At 46.6% G+C, this 17,046-nt stretch overlaps 1 protein-coding gene across 1 annotated transcript in view; it reads left to right on the plus strand.

Annotated features, from left to right (window-relative positions):
- DYNC2H1 (dynein cytoplasmic 2 heavy chain 1) overlaps window positions 1–17,046 on the plus strand; it is a 389,779-nt gene that overhangs the window by 115,717 nt on the left and 257,016 nt on the right. The window contains exons 57-58 of the mRNA XM_074957219.1: window positions 7,492–7,652; window positions 13,930–14,053. Coding sequence (XP_074813320.1) covers window positions 7,492–7,652; window positions 13,930–14,053 — 285 coding nt within the window. The remainder of the gene's footprint in view (window positions 1–7,491; window positions 7,653–13,929; window positions 14,054–17,046) is intronic.

Genomic DNA, 17,046 nt, shown 5'->3' on the forward strand with positions numbered 1-17,046 from the left:
TGAGGGGGTTTGCAGGATTGCCATACTCACTTCTGAAGGCAGCAGCTATGGAGTTTCCTGCAGCTGGAGGAGGCTCCCGGAGGTGGAGGTAGATCCAGTCTCCCCAGTGTTTCTGGGAGTGCCCCAACTGGGGTCCTCCTAGCTGCTAGTCAGGGTCAGTGGTGGATTAATGCATGAGCCCATGGGGCCTGTGCCCAGGGGCCCCGGACAGTTTGAAAAATTGGTTCCCCAGCCCTGGCAGGAGCCACAGGGTGGAAGCCCTGAGCCCCAGCAGGCGATGCGGGGGCTGAAGCCCCAAGCCCCGGCAGGAGTCAGGAATGGGGACAGAAACCCCGAGCCTGGGCGGTCTGAAGCCCGGGCGGCCCAAAGCCCAGGCAGGAGCCACAGTGGTGGGGGCGGAAGCCTGGAGCTCAAGCAGGAGCTGCGGGGGGAGGACAGCCCCAAGCCCAGGTCCCTGAGCCTGGGGGGAGCTGTGAGGAGCGAGGGAAAGCCCCCAGCCCAGGTCCCTGATCCTGGTGGGACTTACATGGAGGGGCAGCCCCCAACTGAAGGTCCCTGAGTCCCAGCAGGCACTGCAGGGGCTGAAGGCCCAAGCCCAGGCAGGAGCTAAGAAAGGGGGCAGAAGCCCCGAACCTGGGTGGCCTGAAGCCCGGGCAGGAGCCGTGGTGGGCAGCAGCCCCAAGCCCGGGCAGGAGCCACAGGGAGTTGGGGAGGAAGCCTGGAGCTCAGGCAGGAGCTGTGGGGGACGAAAGCCCCAAGTCCCGGCTTGAGCTGCAGGGGTGGCAGCCCCCAGCCCAGGTCCCTAAGCCTGGCAGGAGCTGCAGGGGGTGGAAGCCCTGAGTCCTGGCAGGAGCTGTCAGACAGGGGAGAGAGGATGCAGCAGCCCAGAGCCCAGGCAGGAGTCAGGGGGTGGGGTGAGGGAGCAGAATCCCCAGAGCTTGAGCGTCTAGAGCCCGGGCAGGAGCCACTGGGAAGTGGGGGCAGGGAGGGGGCAGCCCCGAGTTGGGCAGGAGCTTCAGGGGCTGGAGCTGCGGTGGCTGGCAGGCCCAAGCCCTGGCTGGAGCCTGGGCATCCCGCAGCCCGAGCAGGACCCGGGGTAGGGGAGGAACAGCAGCCTGGTGCCACAGCAGGAGCTGCGGGCAGTGGCAGCAACCCCCCAAGCCTGGGCAGGAGCCCAGCAAGAGCCACGGGGGGCAGCAGCCCAAAATGAGGGTGGTACACCCTCTTCTGCGGTGCTTGTGGAGGTGGGTCTGATCTCCCTCCAATAACAGCCATGCAGGGGAAGGACAAGTCCTGCCCCTCTCCAACCCAGCTGATTTGCTAGAGACCAGATTTCACGGGGAAGAGACTATTTCATGGTCCGTGACATGTTTTTCATGGCCATGAAATTGGTAGGGCCCTAGTTATATAACACTTCATAAGCGAACTGACCTCAGTTCCTTCTCAACCACCTTGGCCTGAGATAGAGTTTTGGTGGTTGTCCTGTTGAGATTTCCTCAACTTTATCCTCTTCTCTTATTGATGGTTAGTCATGGTGTTTGTGTTAGTTTCTGTAGTTAGTAAATAGTAGTGGTATAGATTTTTATCTTTTCTTTTTCGAAAAAAAAAACATTTTATTTTATTTTCTCTTGCATTATGTTTAGATAGATACTGGTTAGTTAGTATTTTTTCTTTACTGGGGAGTTATGCCCTGTTCTCCTGGCTTCAGACATTGTCTGTCATGCTGGGAGGCGACCTTGGTCAGCAGCAGACACTCCCGCTGCATCTGTTTCCTTGGGGAATTGCACATTGCCCAGAAGTACAACTTTTGTCTGGCACTGAAATGAAGAGCCAGAGAAAACAAAGAGCTAAAACATTGTCTCCTAATGATGGAGAGCTTTATACACCCAGCTTCTGACCCAGGCCAAGGGACCCTCACGGCCTCTTATACCAGTCTCTGAGCAAGTCTGCTGCTTCCACAACATCGGAGTCCCACGCTGTGACCTAGGGTTTACAGTGGACGAGAAGCTGGATATGAGTCAACGGTGTGCCCTTGTTGCCAAGAAGGCCAATGGCATTTTGGGATGTATAAGTAGGGGCATTGCCAGCAGATCGAGAGACGTGATCGTTCCCCTCTATTCGACATTGGTGAGGCCTCATCTGGAGTACTGTGTCCAGTTTTGGGCCCCACACTACAAGAAGGATGTGGAAAAATTGGAAAGAGTCCAGCGGAGGGCAACAAAAATGATTAGGGGACTGGAACACATGACTTATGAGGAGAGGATGAGGGAACTGGGATTGTTTAGTCTGCAGAAGAGAAGAATGAGGGGGGATTTGATAGCTGCTTTCAACTACCTGAAAGGGGATTCCAAAGAGGATGGATCTAGACTATTCTCAGTGGTAGCGGATGACAGGACAAGGAGTAATGGTCTCAAGTTGCAGTGGGGGAGATTTAGGTTGGATATTAGGAAAAACTTTTTCACTAGGAGGGTGGTGAAACACTGGAATGCGTTACCTAGGGAGGTGGTGGAATCTCCTTCCTTAGAAGTTTTTAAGGTCAGGCTTGACAAAGCCCTGGCTGGGATGATTTAATTGGGGATTGGTCCTGCTTTGAGCAGGGGGTTGGACTAGATGACCTCCTGAGGTCCCTTCCAACCCTGATATTCTATGATTCTGTGACGGGTTGGGTCACAGAAACCCCCTTGGGACTGCCAACTGACATGTCAAGACTACTTCTGCCCCTGTTTTCCCTGCCAGCTTGAGACTCCAGCACCCTGTCTTGCTGAGCCAGGCACGCCAGTCTGCTCCAACACAGACCCAGGGTCTGAACCACATGCCCCAAAGCTGCAGACTTAGCTGAAAGCAACTTAAGAAGTGTTCCTGCCTTTAACACTCAGATGCTCAACTCCCAATGGGGTCCAAACCCTAAATAAATCTGTTTTACCCTGTATAAAGCTTATACAGGGTAAACTCATAAATTGTTCGCCCTCTATAACACTGACAGAGAGATATGCAGTGTTGTTTGTCCCACCCCCCCAGCTATTAATACATATTCTGGGTTAATTAATAAGTAAAAGGTGATTTTATTAAATTCAGAAAGTAGGATTTAAGTGGTTCCAAGTAGTAACAGACAGAACGAAGTGAATTACCAAGTAAAATAAAATAAAACATGCTAGACTAAGTCTAATACAGTAATAAAACTGAATACAGATAAAATCCTCACCCAGTAAGCTTCCTTTTACAGACTAGTCTCCCTAGTCTAGGTCCAGCAATCACTCACACCCCCTGTAGTTACTGTTCTTTGTTCCAGTTTCTTGCAGGTATCCTTGGGGGTGGAGAGGCTCTCTCTTTAGCCAGCTGAAGACAAAATGGAGGGGTCTCCCCAGGGTTTAAATAGACTTTCTCTTGTGGGTGGACACCCCTTCCTACCCCTGTGTAGAATCCCAGCTACAATATGGAGTTTTGGAGTCACATGGGCCAGTCACATAACCCTGCATGACTCAGAACTACAGGTAGCAGCCATGGTCCACATGCTACCTTGAACATCCTCAAGTAGACCTCTTATGTGGATTGGAACGTTCCAAGATCCATTGTTCCTTAAGTGTTTCTTGATTGGGCACTTAACTTTGCAAATTTCTAAAGAAGCTGACCAAATGCCTTACAAAGGTTACTTAGAAATCAAGCAAGTATACAGCCAATATTCATAACTTCAAGTACAAAAATGATACATGCATACAAATAGGAGGAATGTATTTAGTAGATCATAACCTTTTCAGAGATGTGTTACATGGCATAAGTAGCATAAAACATATTCCAGTTATGTCATATATAATTTATAAGCATACTTCCATAAAGCCTTATAGGGGGCACCGTCACACACGCCTCCAGGGCATCTAAGAGGAAGAGCCAGGACACCTCTCATAAGCCCTCAAAGGAACGTGCCCTGGTTTACCAGGTAGAGAATCTACCTCTAAAAAACCCAGGTTGTCGATATCTTCATCTACTCCGGTGCCATCAGCTCTCCAATCAGATACCCATGAGGATGCTGGTTCCTCAGGTACCCAGGCCATGGCTAGACCGAAAGATGGCAAAGCATTGGGCCTGGAGAGATCATCTGTACCATTGATGGACCAATGCAATAAGAAGAGATCTTCCTCTGCTTTCTTGGTACCAAAGAAGCCTGCTTGGCTCCGACTGCACTTTCTTCAGAGTACATGAGACCTTTGGTACAGTCAGTGACTGCACTTACTTCCAAGTGCTGGAGACCTACAGTACCATCAGCGCCATTGGCTGTGATTACTGTAGTGCAGACTATAGGCTCAGTACCAATAACACTCTCAGTACCACAGAAATTTCCTGGGGCCTGGCTGTATCTCACATGCCCAGTTCTCCTCTGCTCAGCTCCGATGTGCTGTCAGTACCGAGAACATAGAAACACCTGAGATTTGCCTGGTATTGCCGGTTTCACCTTAGATCTCTCCAGGCTCTCCATCATTCCAGGGTGAACTTGAGGAAGAGGATTTTGATGAAGACCTTGCCTTGGTGTCTCAAGTGTCAATTCATGGTTCTCCCCCTCACTCCTGTAGAGGCCCCTTTCCAGTAGCCTCAGGTGAACCTGCAACTACCCATGACCCACAACTATCACTAACATCTCGCTGGTCTGAGCACCCGTGGGTGCCTCCTCTTATGCCTTATGCACCTCCTCCTTGGCTGTATTGGGACCCTTGGGCAGCCTATTACCAACAATTTTCCAGAGCATCCAGCACCACCCACCACAGAGAGGGGCAACCTGCATCACCTGTTCCCTCCAGAAGACCTGACCCGCAAGAAGAATTCTTCAAGGATCAGGAAGCTAGAGGACATGAAGATGTTTCTCCTCCATCCAGCCTCTCTTCATCTCTGGCTGAAGCAGTCATACCTCCTTCTCCATCCCTGGTGGAGGATCCCCCTCCCTAAGTGTTGAGGCTGTCAAGTTTTGGAATTGGTACATATGCAATCGGATACTCATCACAGCTGACTATTTTCCAGGGGTTCAGAATGTGACCGCAGATGCACTCAGCAGGCACTTTTTCCAAGACCAGGAGTGGGAAATAGACCCCAATATATTACACCACATATTCCGTCAATGGAGCACCCCTCAGATAGACTTGCTCGCCATAGCAGCCATCATGGCTTTCCACCTCCCAGTAGAGAATTATTCTGCCTCTTCCCACCCAACCACAGTGAGATTCCTCAGAGGGCTTGGAAACCTTGATCCACCAGTCCAATGCCCTACTGCAGTATAGGACCTTAATCTGGCCTTTAAATGCCTCACAAGACCACCGTTTGAACCAATGACTACCTGCTCGCTGCTCCATTTGTCAATGTAAATGGCATTACTGATAGCCATCACATCGGCACGATGGGTGGGATAAATGGGGGCCCTGATGGCATAACCCCCCTTCACAGTATTTTTAAGGACAAGGTCACGCTGTGGCCCCACCCCAGATTCTTATCTAAGGTTTCTTCTGAGTTCCATATCAATCAGTCCATTCACCTGCCTGTCTTCTACCCCAAACCGCATCTAGATAACCAGGAGGTACTGTTACACACCCTTGATGTCAGGAGAGCCCTGGTTCTTCTATCTGGATAGGATGAAGTCCTTCAGAAAGACCCACTGGTTGTTCGTCTTGCTAACAGATAGATCAAAAGAGTCAGAAGTCTCTAACCAGAGGCTTTCCAAGTGGATGTCAGGCTGCATTAATTCTTGTTACGAGTCTCACAATATTCAGCCACCTTCAAATATATGCATTCATGCTACGAAGTCCATTGCCACTTCTACGGCCTTCCTCAAGAACATGCCCATTATTAACATATGTAAAGCCTTTACTTGCGTGTCTATACATACATTCACAAAACACTATGCTATAACTCACGACTCTGCTTCTGATACTGTGTTGGGCTTGGCTGTACTTTTTTCCACACTGGACTCGACTCGGAAACCTTCTCTGCCTTAGAGGGTATTGGTCAATAGTCACCTGGAGTGGAACACCCAAAGGGATGCTACTTGAAGAAGAAGAAATGGTTACTCACCCACCAGTAACTGTGGTTTTTCGAGATGTGTCCCCCTACAGGTGGTCCACTACCTGCCCTCCTTCCACTCTGCTGTGGAATTTTTGCTATCAAGTTTTGCGGTAGAGAAAGAACTGAGTTTGGTTCGCCCACACAGTGATGTATAACAACGGGACAGGGTATGAGACTGACTAATGTATGCACGGGCTGAAAGGACACTGCTATGAGAAATCTCTGATCAAAGGCGCAGGAGGTGCTAGTGCACTTAGAGCGGAGCACCCATAGGGACACACATCTAGAAGAACCACAAGGGAGTAACCAATTCTTTTTCACAAAAGCCTGCAGATATGACCGAATACTTCTGAATTATTACTGTCCTCTAAAGATCCAAATATATTATCCCTAGGGGAGGTGATAATACCATAGAGTTGGTGCAATTAGCTTAAAAAGCAGAGATATATGGATGGAGAATTATTTTACAATTAATTCTTAATGTTAAACTAAAACATTTTATTATTATACTTTAAGACTGTATTTTATAAAAAGTATTTTAAGGTTGTGCAACCTGGGGTGTGGAGTAGTGGGGATGTAGTTGTATGATTGGTAGAAAGGTTTTATAGCCCTTAAGTTTGCATGTTTTGGGAGATAATTATTCGGAATAGATCTCTTCAATCATTGAGATCTCTGCTTTTCATCCAAGCCATTGTAAAAATTCTACTAGAGAATGATAACAATTCTGGCAGATTAATTCTTTTATTTAATCTAAAAATACATTAGGGCTTGATTGTGCTGGTTAGGCACAGTCCTGTATTGAGAGTTGTGTAGAACTTGCAGGTGCAGCCCTTTTCATGCTCCCTGGTGCATATGGAGGTTGTGCAAGATGTGTAATCCTTTAGGATGCAATAGTCTGCTTTTTCAGCCTCGCTCCTTTTATGGCTCTGTGCATGGGGGCTGCAATTGTGGCTGGTACTTAGCTTCGGATGCAGCTGCATATGAAGAGAAGACTTTTTGTGGCCCACCACTCCCATATACCTACTCAAGGACAGCCTTAATTTGGCCCATGGTGTGTAGATCTTCCTTAATAAGATTCATTATGTATTCTTTATAAAACTGAAGTATCCAACAGCAAAAGGGATCAAAAATAAAAGTAAATTGTTTCAGTTTTAATAGCTGTACAATATTTTTGGATGATTGTGCTGAATAAAAATGGAGAGTATGTTAGGATTATAATGTACAGTGTAACATGAAAATAAATTCTTGCCATAGGTAAATACCTGTTTACTTCAGCTTTTAAAAATTAAACTTTTTGAAAAGTTAATACCAATTTAAAAGATAAGTTGGATGTAATGAAGAAAATAAAATGCTAAAGGTGAAACATAAAGCCAAATTCTGTGAAAACTGAGAGGACATAAATGTTCTGTTGTCTCCTCTTGATAAAACAGTTATTTTTATTTTTTATAGCCACTGGTTAATGAAGCTAAATTAGCAGTTGGAAATATAAAGCCAGAGTCTTTGTCAGAAATCCGGTCACTACGAATGCCACCTGACATAATCAGAGATATACTAGAGGGTGTTTTACGACTCATGGGGATTTTTGATACATCATGGGTGAGCATGAAGAGGTAAGTTGAGGATTTTATTTAAAGCATTAATGCAGTAATGTATAATGGAAAATTCTGTTGTACTCTCTTGAAAGGTTTGGATGTAATTTTTAATGATCTTCTTGAAGGAAAATAATTTTATTCCTGACAATGAATAGATAACATATAGCTATTTATGGATAAAACTGATACATTTTCTGCAAAATACTCCTACGACTCTAGTTTCAGAGACCTTTTAACATTTGTTCTCCTTCGAGTGATTGTCCACATGCATATTCCACTGATGGGGCACAAATGCCAGAGATTAGATGGATGTGTGTCACATATGCCAGCAGTACCCATAGGGTATGCATGCGCTCTTCAGTTCTTGTATTCAACTCTGAGGGCATACAAAGATGAGATGTGCCTCCGGCAGTTCAGTTTCTCTCACTGCCTCCCGGCTTAGGGGTGGAGCCTGATGGTCCGAGAGACCACCAAGCCCTCTTAATGGCTTTAGCTAATAGTTTTTACAATTAGTTTTATAGTGTAGTCTTAGTAATTTTATTTTTTGGTTGCCTGTTGTAACTTTTAGTTGTTAGAACTTTTATTCATCTGGTATACTGTTTTTTGGTTCTCCTGGATTCAAATTCTGCTTCTCATGCAAGGGAGCTATCCCAGCTTTGAACAGATACTCAAAATGCCTGAGTTGCCTGGGAGAATTGCACATTCCCAATAGATATGAAAGTCTAGACCCCCCTGTAAAGGGACCTTCAGTGCCAAAGATCGTGAGCACAGACTCTTTGCCTTAGAGAACCCTAACTCAAATCATGACTACAATGACAGCATCATCCTCAGACAGATCACAAGTGTCAGGCACTGCCTTCCGGTAGTCAGGCCTAGTGGTTGGAGCAGAGGTCGAAGCCAGACATAGGGTCGGGACTTGGCCGAGGGCAGTGCTGAAACAGATCCGGGGACATGTCCTGGTCGGAACCAAGATCAGAGTCCATATACAAGTCAAAATCAGTACCATAGCGGGAGTCCAGATGCAGGCCAAAGGTTGAAGCCGGGTCAACGGTTGAAGTGGTCAGAGTCTGAGGGTCCGGGGGGAGTCAGGAGGTGGAGGTAGGGCTGGAGTGGGTTCGCTATAGGGCTGGAGCAAGATCAAAGTAGGACAAAGACAAGCCTGGAGCAGGCTGGAATAGGGCTTGGGCAAGAATGAGGCAGAAACAGGAACTGGATCAAGAGCAGGCTGGAAGTCTAGAGAGTCTGTTGCACTGTGAGGCAGCAGCAGGGTTCCTGGCCGGGCAGTGCTGTTGCACAGACTGATTTGCATCTCTGGTGGAGTTGGGGAAATACCTGAGCCTGGAAAGCCTACTCCTCATTAAGCCTACAGTTATGTGTGGCCAATTATCAGGTCATATTAGCGATATATGCCTTCTGCATACATGAGAGACTGCTTGCCTTTGTGGACTGCCTTCCCAGTGGCGTTTGTGAGGACTTTATGTCACTATTTAATGAAGGTCAACTTGTAGCTGGAATGAGACTCCAAGCAGTGCTCAATGGGGCGGATATGACTTCCAGATCAATGGCAATGGCTGTTGTTTTGCATCAGGCATCATGTCTTCAGGGTTTGGGTTTCCTAAGAGAAGTCCAGATGATGGTGGAAGACTTGCCTTTTGAAGGAACTGAATTGTTCAGCTCTAAGATAGACGAGGCTCTCCATACGCTAAAGGACTTACAAGCCATCTTGCTTTCCTTTGGAGTGTACACACCAGTTCCTCAGAGGAAACAAATGAAACAACAGTATTCCTCACGGAGACCAAACCAGCTGCTCTTTCACCATCAAAAGTCTTCAGAACCACCCAGGAAATGGCAGCATTTTCACAGGAGAAGACAACCCACTGCTCCATCACAAACTACAAAGTCTTCCAGTCCGAGAAGCAGTGATTGTGGTGGGATGGTTGAGAGAGGGGTTCTGCCAGCAACGACTCCAGAAATCAACAACCTCCTCTTCGGAAATTGGTTAGCTCAATTGAGGCACAGGTGGCCCCTTAACACCACTGATCAATGGACCATGGAGGCAATAACACAGGGGTTCTCCATCCAGTTCCAAGGACTGAATTCATTGGCGTGATCCTGGACTCCTCCATGTCCAAGGCCTGCTTCCCTAATTCTTCAACTAGAAAGAAACCCAAACGCTAATATGTGATCATGATTTGCCCTCCTAGGTCAAATGGCCACCTGAAGATTTGTGATGCTGCATGTCAGACTTCACCTCTGCTGCTTGCAGGGCTGGTTGTAGTTGGTCTGCACACCTTCCAGACATCACCTGGACACACCCCTCATCATCCTTCCATTGGTCCTATCCTTACTGAAATGGATAGGTGCATGCAGAGGAGTCTCCTTCATGGCATCCCTACCATCCAAGACTATTGTCACAGATGCATCCCTACAGGGATGGAGTGCTCATATGGACAAACTAACAACACAGGGTCTATGGTCTCTGAGAAAGAGGAGAATATACATCAGTCACCTAGAACTCAGAGCTGTACAGAAGGCCTGCGAGTCCTTCCTCCACCTAACAGGACAGTCAGTTCAAATCATGATGAAAACATGACCACTATGTTTTACATCAACAAACAAGGCAGTACCAGGTTTTCCCCTCTCTGCCAGGAAGCAGTCAAATTCTGGAACTGGTGCATCAACCAACTGTCAAGTGACTGGGACATGAGCACTTGTGCCTAGTGGAGTAGGAGTCATGCCTAATGGATAGAACAGGGGTCAGTGGCCTGATGTTGGAGCCGAGGGTCAGAACCAGAGTCAGAGACCAGATGCCAGAGCCAATGGTCTGACCCAGAGTCAGGAGCCAGGAGTTGGAGTGGAGGGTCAGAACCAGGTTGCCTGGAGTGAGGCAAGGCGGGGGCAAGGCTGGCACCAAGGCAGGAATGGTAATGGGAACAAAGCAGGCACAGGACCTATCGCAACTGTGGGCAAATGTTTGAGTAGCCACTGGATTGCAGTTGCTACTGGGTCAGACCAAAGGTCCATCTAGCCCAGTATCCTGTCTTCTGACAGTGGCCAATGCCAGGTGTCCCAGAGGGAATTCATGAAGTGATCCATCCCGTTGCCCATTCCCAGTTTCTGGGAAACAGAGGCTAGAGACATCATCCCTGTCAATCCTGGCTAATAGCCATTGATGGATCTATCCTCCATGAATTTATCTAGTTCTTTTTTGAACCCTGTTATAGTCCTGGCCCTCACAACATCCTCTGGCAAGGAGTTCCATGGGTTGACTGTGCGTTGTGAGAATCATAAACACTGGAGCTCTGTTGGTCAGGCAGAGTCACAATGGGGCAACCTGGCTAGCAGATAAAACTCCTGGCCAGATAATGCAAAGCCAAATAACTGCTTAATTCCTCGCCAGTGTGACAGATGGCTACAGGAGAGTGATAGAAGGTAGATATATTAGCCCCTGATTAAGCAGGTCCCTTTTCCCGGAGTAAGATAATTGGCTGTTCCAGAACGATCAGGAAGTTGCTGGAACCAATTAACGCAGGCTACTTAGGACACCTGGAGCCAATTAAAAAGCTACCAGAATCAATTAGGACAGGCAGGCTAATCAGGGCACCTGGTTTTAAAAAGGACCCCGGAGTAGAGGGCGAGCCCGGGTTCCGCCCCATCCTCCCAACTCCCTGTTGGATGCAGGAGGAGTTGACCTGGACTGTGGGTCCCACCAGAGGGGAAGGTCCCTGGCCTGTCCCCCGACCCAGTAGGTGGGCCAGCAGAGACTGTGGGAATTGTTCTCCTTCCTTTTTCCCATGCTGGCTAGTGATGAGGTTAGCTGAGTGGACGGCAGGTTTGAGCCACTAGCAAAAGTGGCCAAACTGAGGGCTGCCATGAATCTCAGAGGTGAGCAAATCCACCAATAAGCACAGGACCCACCAAGGCAGAGGAGAAACTTTGTCACACCAGATAATGCCTCGCCAGATAATGCCAAAGAACTGGTAACAGTATATAAATTAACAATTGATCAATCAATAAAAAGTACGAGGAAGTTATTGATAGGTAAACAGATTAACAAATCAGGAACTGTTGCTGGGTAAATTAGTAATTGTTGCAGTGCAGAGTAAGACTAGTACCCTTCACATGAATCATAACCATAACAGGACTTTAAGACTCGCACTCCTCAAGCCAGGAGTCCCTTCTCAACATGTACAGATCCACAAAGGTCACACGGGATACTGTGATTGACAGCCCTAGGCTGCACTCGCTCTACTGGTCCTGTGCTCTTAGTGGGGCATACAGGACTGAGTCTGTGGCTTCCAGAATAGAGGGGCCTTCTGATAGTTTGGGGTGAAATGGGATGAAAGCCAAAGTTTATGAAGAACGACTTTGCTGGTGACAGCATGTGTTGTGTTATTGTAAGCGAATTTGGCCAAAGACAACAGGGGAACCCAATTATTTTGGTGAAAATTCAGGAAACAGCTCGAGTACTGTACCCATGTCTGGTTGACTTTTCTGATCTGGTTGTCAGTCTGAGGGTGGTAGGCAGTTGAGAGGAGGGGCGTGTTGTTGAGAAGGCAGAGGAATTTCAGCCAAAACCGGGAGGCAATTTGGGTGCCCCAATCAGAAATGATGTGTTCTGGTATGCCGTGGTACTGGAAGATGTGTTCCAAGAAAAGCCATGCCATTTCACGGCTGATGGAAGGGTATGAGAGGGGATGAAATGGGACATTTTCATCAGGAGGTCCACCACTGTCAGAATGACCAAATGCCCTTGGAAGTGGGGCTGCTCCACAATGAAGTCCGTGGAGAGGGTAGATCAAGGGTTTGGGGATGTGGGAAGGGATGGAGATTGCTCACAAGTCTCATGTGAGGCTTTTGGGGCTTGGCATAGAGTTGATTCTGGCTAAGCCGATCTAGAATGATATGTAAATGGTGGTCATGGAGTTCTTCATTCTCATAGAAGATGAGAATGTTATTGATTGCATACTGTGATATGATTTAGTGCTCAGTATTCAACACAGCATTGGAGAGAGAGCCATCATTCTTGGTTACAAAGAATATAGGGGCACTAGCTGGGGAGAGATGAATGAATCCCCTCACAGGTTTTACTCTGGGTACTCCTGGAGGGCCTATAGGTCTTTTTCCAGAGAAAGTGTGTCTGAAGGGAATCTCCATCCCTTGGCAGAGTTCAGTGGGGGAGTCGTAACTGTGGTAGGGTATCTGCCTTCTGTTTTTTGAACATCCTGGTGAACTCCAAGTATTTGACAGGAATCTTAGGTGTCGCTGGACCTGCTACTCTTCTGTCTGGGAGCCTTGAGGGTTGGAGTGCACCTCAGAGTGTGGTCAGTTGTGAACCAGGACTAAGGAGGCATTCATGTCAGCACTGCAGAGAGCGGAAGGACACTGTCCTTGATTGCCAGCTGATTAATGGGTTGTGGGTGACAAACAAGGGGTGCCAAGGATGACTGGCAAATGTGACGAGCCGATCATCCAAAACTGCATGATTTCCATGGTGGCTGCCACTGGTGATGACCTCCAGGGGTGCCATCTGATATGTGATGAGCCCTAAAGAGAGGGGTGACCCATCAATGGTCTCAATGAGCTTGGGGGAGTTTTTGTGGAGGGTAGGAATCTGATGACTCTTGACAAATTCTTGGTTGATGAAGTTACTGGATACATCCTAGTCAACCAGTTTCTCCAAGCAGAGGTTGGGCATTGCAGGGTGCCAGAAGTGGAGGGGAAGACAAAGTGGAGTGGTGTGCTGGTTAGGGGTTGTCCGGATTCTGGCAGAGCCATGGCAGAGCAGCTCACTGTGGGGGCAGAGTGGAGTACTAACCCAGCCCTGGCTCTGCTTCTGGGTCTGGGTCCTGGCATTTCCCAGCCTGAAGGGTTCGGGGGGGGGGCCGGGGGGCAGGGGGCATTGGTTCTTGGATGGGCAACCTGCCACAAATGTCTGGATTCCCCACAATACAAATGGGGTTCTAGAGCCTGGCACGGCTCTTTCATTGGCAGAGAGGTGAGGTCAAACTTGATTGATCTGCATTGCCTCAAGGTTTGGTAGATTGCCCAGAATCCCATAAGATGGAAAGGTCCGCCGTATATGCCCTTGGAGTAGAGCATGAGGACTGAAGAGCGTATATGCTCTCCCTTTGTACTGCCATCCAAAAAGACTCTGATCTCTGACACACAAGGTGCATGCGTACCATCAGTGGAATGTGCCTGTGGACAACTCATCTTGAATTCCAGTTACTTTACACTGAGTAACTTTGTTTTATTAATGCTTTGTCATTTAATTATTTAATACTATTTGCAGTTTCCTTGCCAAAAGAGGAGTGAGAGAAGACATTGCAACCTTTGATGCCCGTAACATTCCAAAGGAAATACGAGAGAGTGTAGAAGAACTTCTGTCTAAAAACAAGGCATCTTTTGATCCAAAGGTAACTCTCTTATTGCATTACATAAAAAAAAAATGGACTAGCTTTTGTGGTCCACCAGGATCACTGTGCACTATGGGCACAGTGTAAAGTGGACTCAAACTGATAGAGGGTAACCAGTGGAGAATTCTTCCAACAGAGGGGAAGGCTATCAGTAGAAACAGAGAGAGAAAATCTGGCAGAGGAGATTCTACTGCCTTCTGCCCCAGCTGCCTCACCATCCTGAGTGTAAGGGGCTTTGTTGGACGTGGGACGTGGATGAGATGAGGAAAAGTGGTGGTGTGATAAACTACAGGCCTCAGGTACCTTATGGCGATGGCATAAATTAGGGTTGTGGTGGAGCCAGGCAGCTCTGAATCTGGGAACCGCAACCTGCTCCCTGTGACCTCCCTGCAGTCAGAACCTTACTTCTAATTTTAATTAACAAAAGAGACTAAGGTAACCTAATGGGTTAATGGCCTTTAAAACTTAATTTGAATAAATCAAGACAGCAGTAGTTATATAAAAGAATTTTACAACATTAGTTCCTTATTTTTTAAAAGGAAGAGTATAAGGATGTGACCTTGCAAATAGGAGACTCATGCTAGTGGACTCGGCACTCTCCAAACCCAATGGACTTCCCTGGGGCTTGACATGGGCACATGGGTCTTCTTATAACAATTTCCCACCCCTCATTTGAAAGATCAGCTCAATAGCACAAAATGGCTAGTTGGTAGACCCTGATATATAGTGTCTATGATTAACATAAGAACATAAAAACGGCCATACTGGGTCAGAACAAAGGTCCATCTAGCCCAGTATCCTATCTTCTGACTGTGGCCAATGCCAGGTGCCCCAAGAGGGAATGAACACAACAGGTAATCGTCAAGTGATCCATCCCCTATCGCCCATTCCCAGCTTCTGGAAAATAGAGGCTAGGGACACCCAACCCCCCGCTACCTGGCTAATAGCCATTTATGGACCTATCCTCCATTAATTTATCTAGTTCTTTTTTGAACCCTGTTATAGTCCTGGCCCTCACAACATCCTCTGGCACAGAGTTCCACAGGTTGACTGTGCATTGTGTGAGGAAATCCTTCCTTTTGTTTCTTTTAAACCTGCTGCCTATTAATTTCATTTGGTGACCCCTAGTTCTTGTGTTATGAGAAGGAGTAAATAACACTTCCTTATTTACTTTCTCCACACCAGTCATGATTTTATAGACCTCTATCATATCTCCCCTTAGTCATCTCTTTTCCAAGCTGAAAAGTCCCAATCTTATTAATCTCTCCTCATATGGAAGCTGTTCCATACCCCTTATCATTTTTGTATCATCTGCAAATTTTGCCACCTCACTTTTTACACCTTTTTCCAGCTCATTTATGACTATGTTGAATAGGACTGGTCCCAGTACAGACCCCTGGGGGACACCACTATTTACTGCTCTCCATTCTGAAAACTGACCATTCATTCCTACCCTTTGTTTCCTGTCTTTTAACCAGTTACCAATTGATGAGAGGACCTTCCCTCTTATCCTATGACAGCTTTCTTTTCCTAAGAGCCTTTGGTGATGGACCTTGTCAAAGGCTTTCTGAAAATCTAAATATACTATATCCACTGGATCCCCCTTGTCCATATGCTTTTTGACCCCCTCAAAGAATTCTAGCAGATTGGTGAGGCATGATTTCCCTTTACAAAAACCATGTTGACTCTTCCCCAACAAATTATAAAAAGAAAAGGAGGACTCGTGGCACCTTAGAGACTAACAGATGTTCTTGTCAACTGCTGGAAATGGCCCACCTTGATTATCACTACAAAAGGTTCCCCCTCCACTCCCGCTCTCCTGTTGGTAATAGCTCACCTTACCTGATCACTCTCGTTACAGTGTGTATGGTAACACCCATTGTTTCATATTCTCTGTGTATATAAATCTCCCCACTGTATTTTCCACTGAATGCAGCCGATGAAGTGAGCTGTAGCTCACTAAAGCTTATGCTTAAATAAATTTGTTAGTTTCTAAGGTGCCACAAGTCCTCCTTTTCTTTTTGCGGGTACAGACTAACATGGCTGCTACTCTGAAACCAACAAATTATGTTCATCTATGTTTCTGACAGTTCTGTTCTTAGTTTCAACCAGTTTGCCCAGTATTGAAGTCAGGCTTTTTGGCCTGTAATTGCCAGGATCACCTCTGGAGCCCTTTTTTAAAAATTGGTGTCACATTAGCTATCCTCCAGTTATCCTGTACAGAAGCTGATTTAAATGATAGGTTACAAATGACAGTTAGTAGTTCTGCAATTTCAAATTTGAATTCCTTCAGAACTCTTGGGTGAATAGCTTTTGGTCCTGGTGACTTATTACTGTTTAATTTATCAATTTGTTCCAAAACCTCCTCTAATGTTACCTCAATCTTGGACAGTTCCTCAGATTTGTCACCTAAAAGAAAAGCTCAGGTTTGGGAATTTCCTTCACATCCTCCGCCATAAAGACGAATGCAAAGAATTCATTTAGTTTTTCTGCAATGGCCTTATTATCTTTGAGTGCTCCTATAGCATCTTGATCGTCCAGTGGCCTGACTGGTTGTTTAGCAATCTTCCTGTTCCTGATGTATTTAAAAAAAAATTACTATTACTTTTTGAGTCTCTGGCTAGCTGTTCTTCAAAATCTTTTTTGGCCTTCCTAATTATATTTTTACACTTCATTTGCCAGAATTTATGCTCCTTTCTATTTTCCTCACTAGGATTTAACTTCCACATTTTAAAGGATGCCTTTTTGTCTCTCACTGCTCCTTTTACTTTGTTGGTTAGCCCCGGGGCACTTTTTTGGTTCTCTTACTATGTTTTTTTAATTTCGGGTATACATTTAAGTTGAGCCTCTATTATGGTGTCTTTAAAAAGTTTCCATGCAGCTTGCAAAGCTTTCACTTTTGGCACTATGCCTTTTAATTTCAGTTTAACTAACTTCCTCATTTTTGTGTAGTCCCCCTTTCTGAAATTAAATGCTACAGTGTTGGGCTGCTG

Source organism: Natator depressus, chromosome 1 (assembly GCF_965152275.1).
Source record: "Natator depressus isolate rNatDep1 chromosome 1, rNatDep2.hap1, whole genome shotgun sequence".
Lineage (NCBI taxonomy): Eukaryota > Metazoa > Chordata > Testudines > Cheloniidae > Natator > Natator depressus.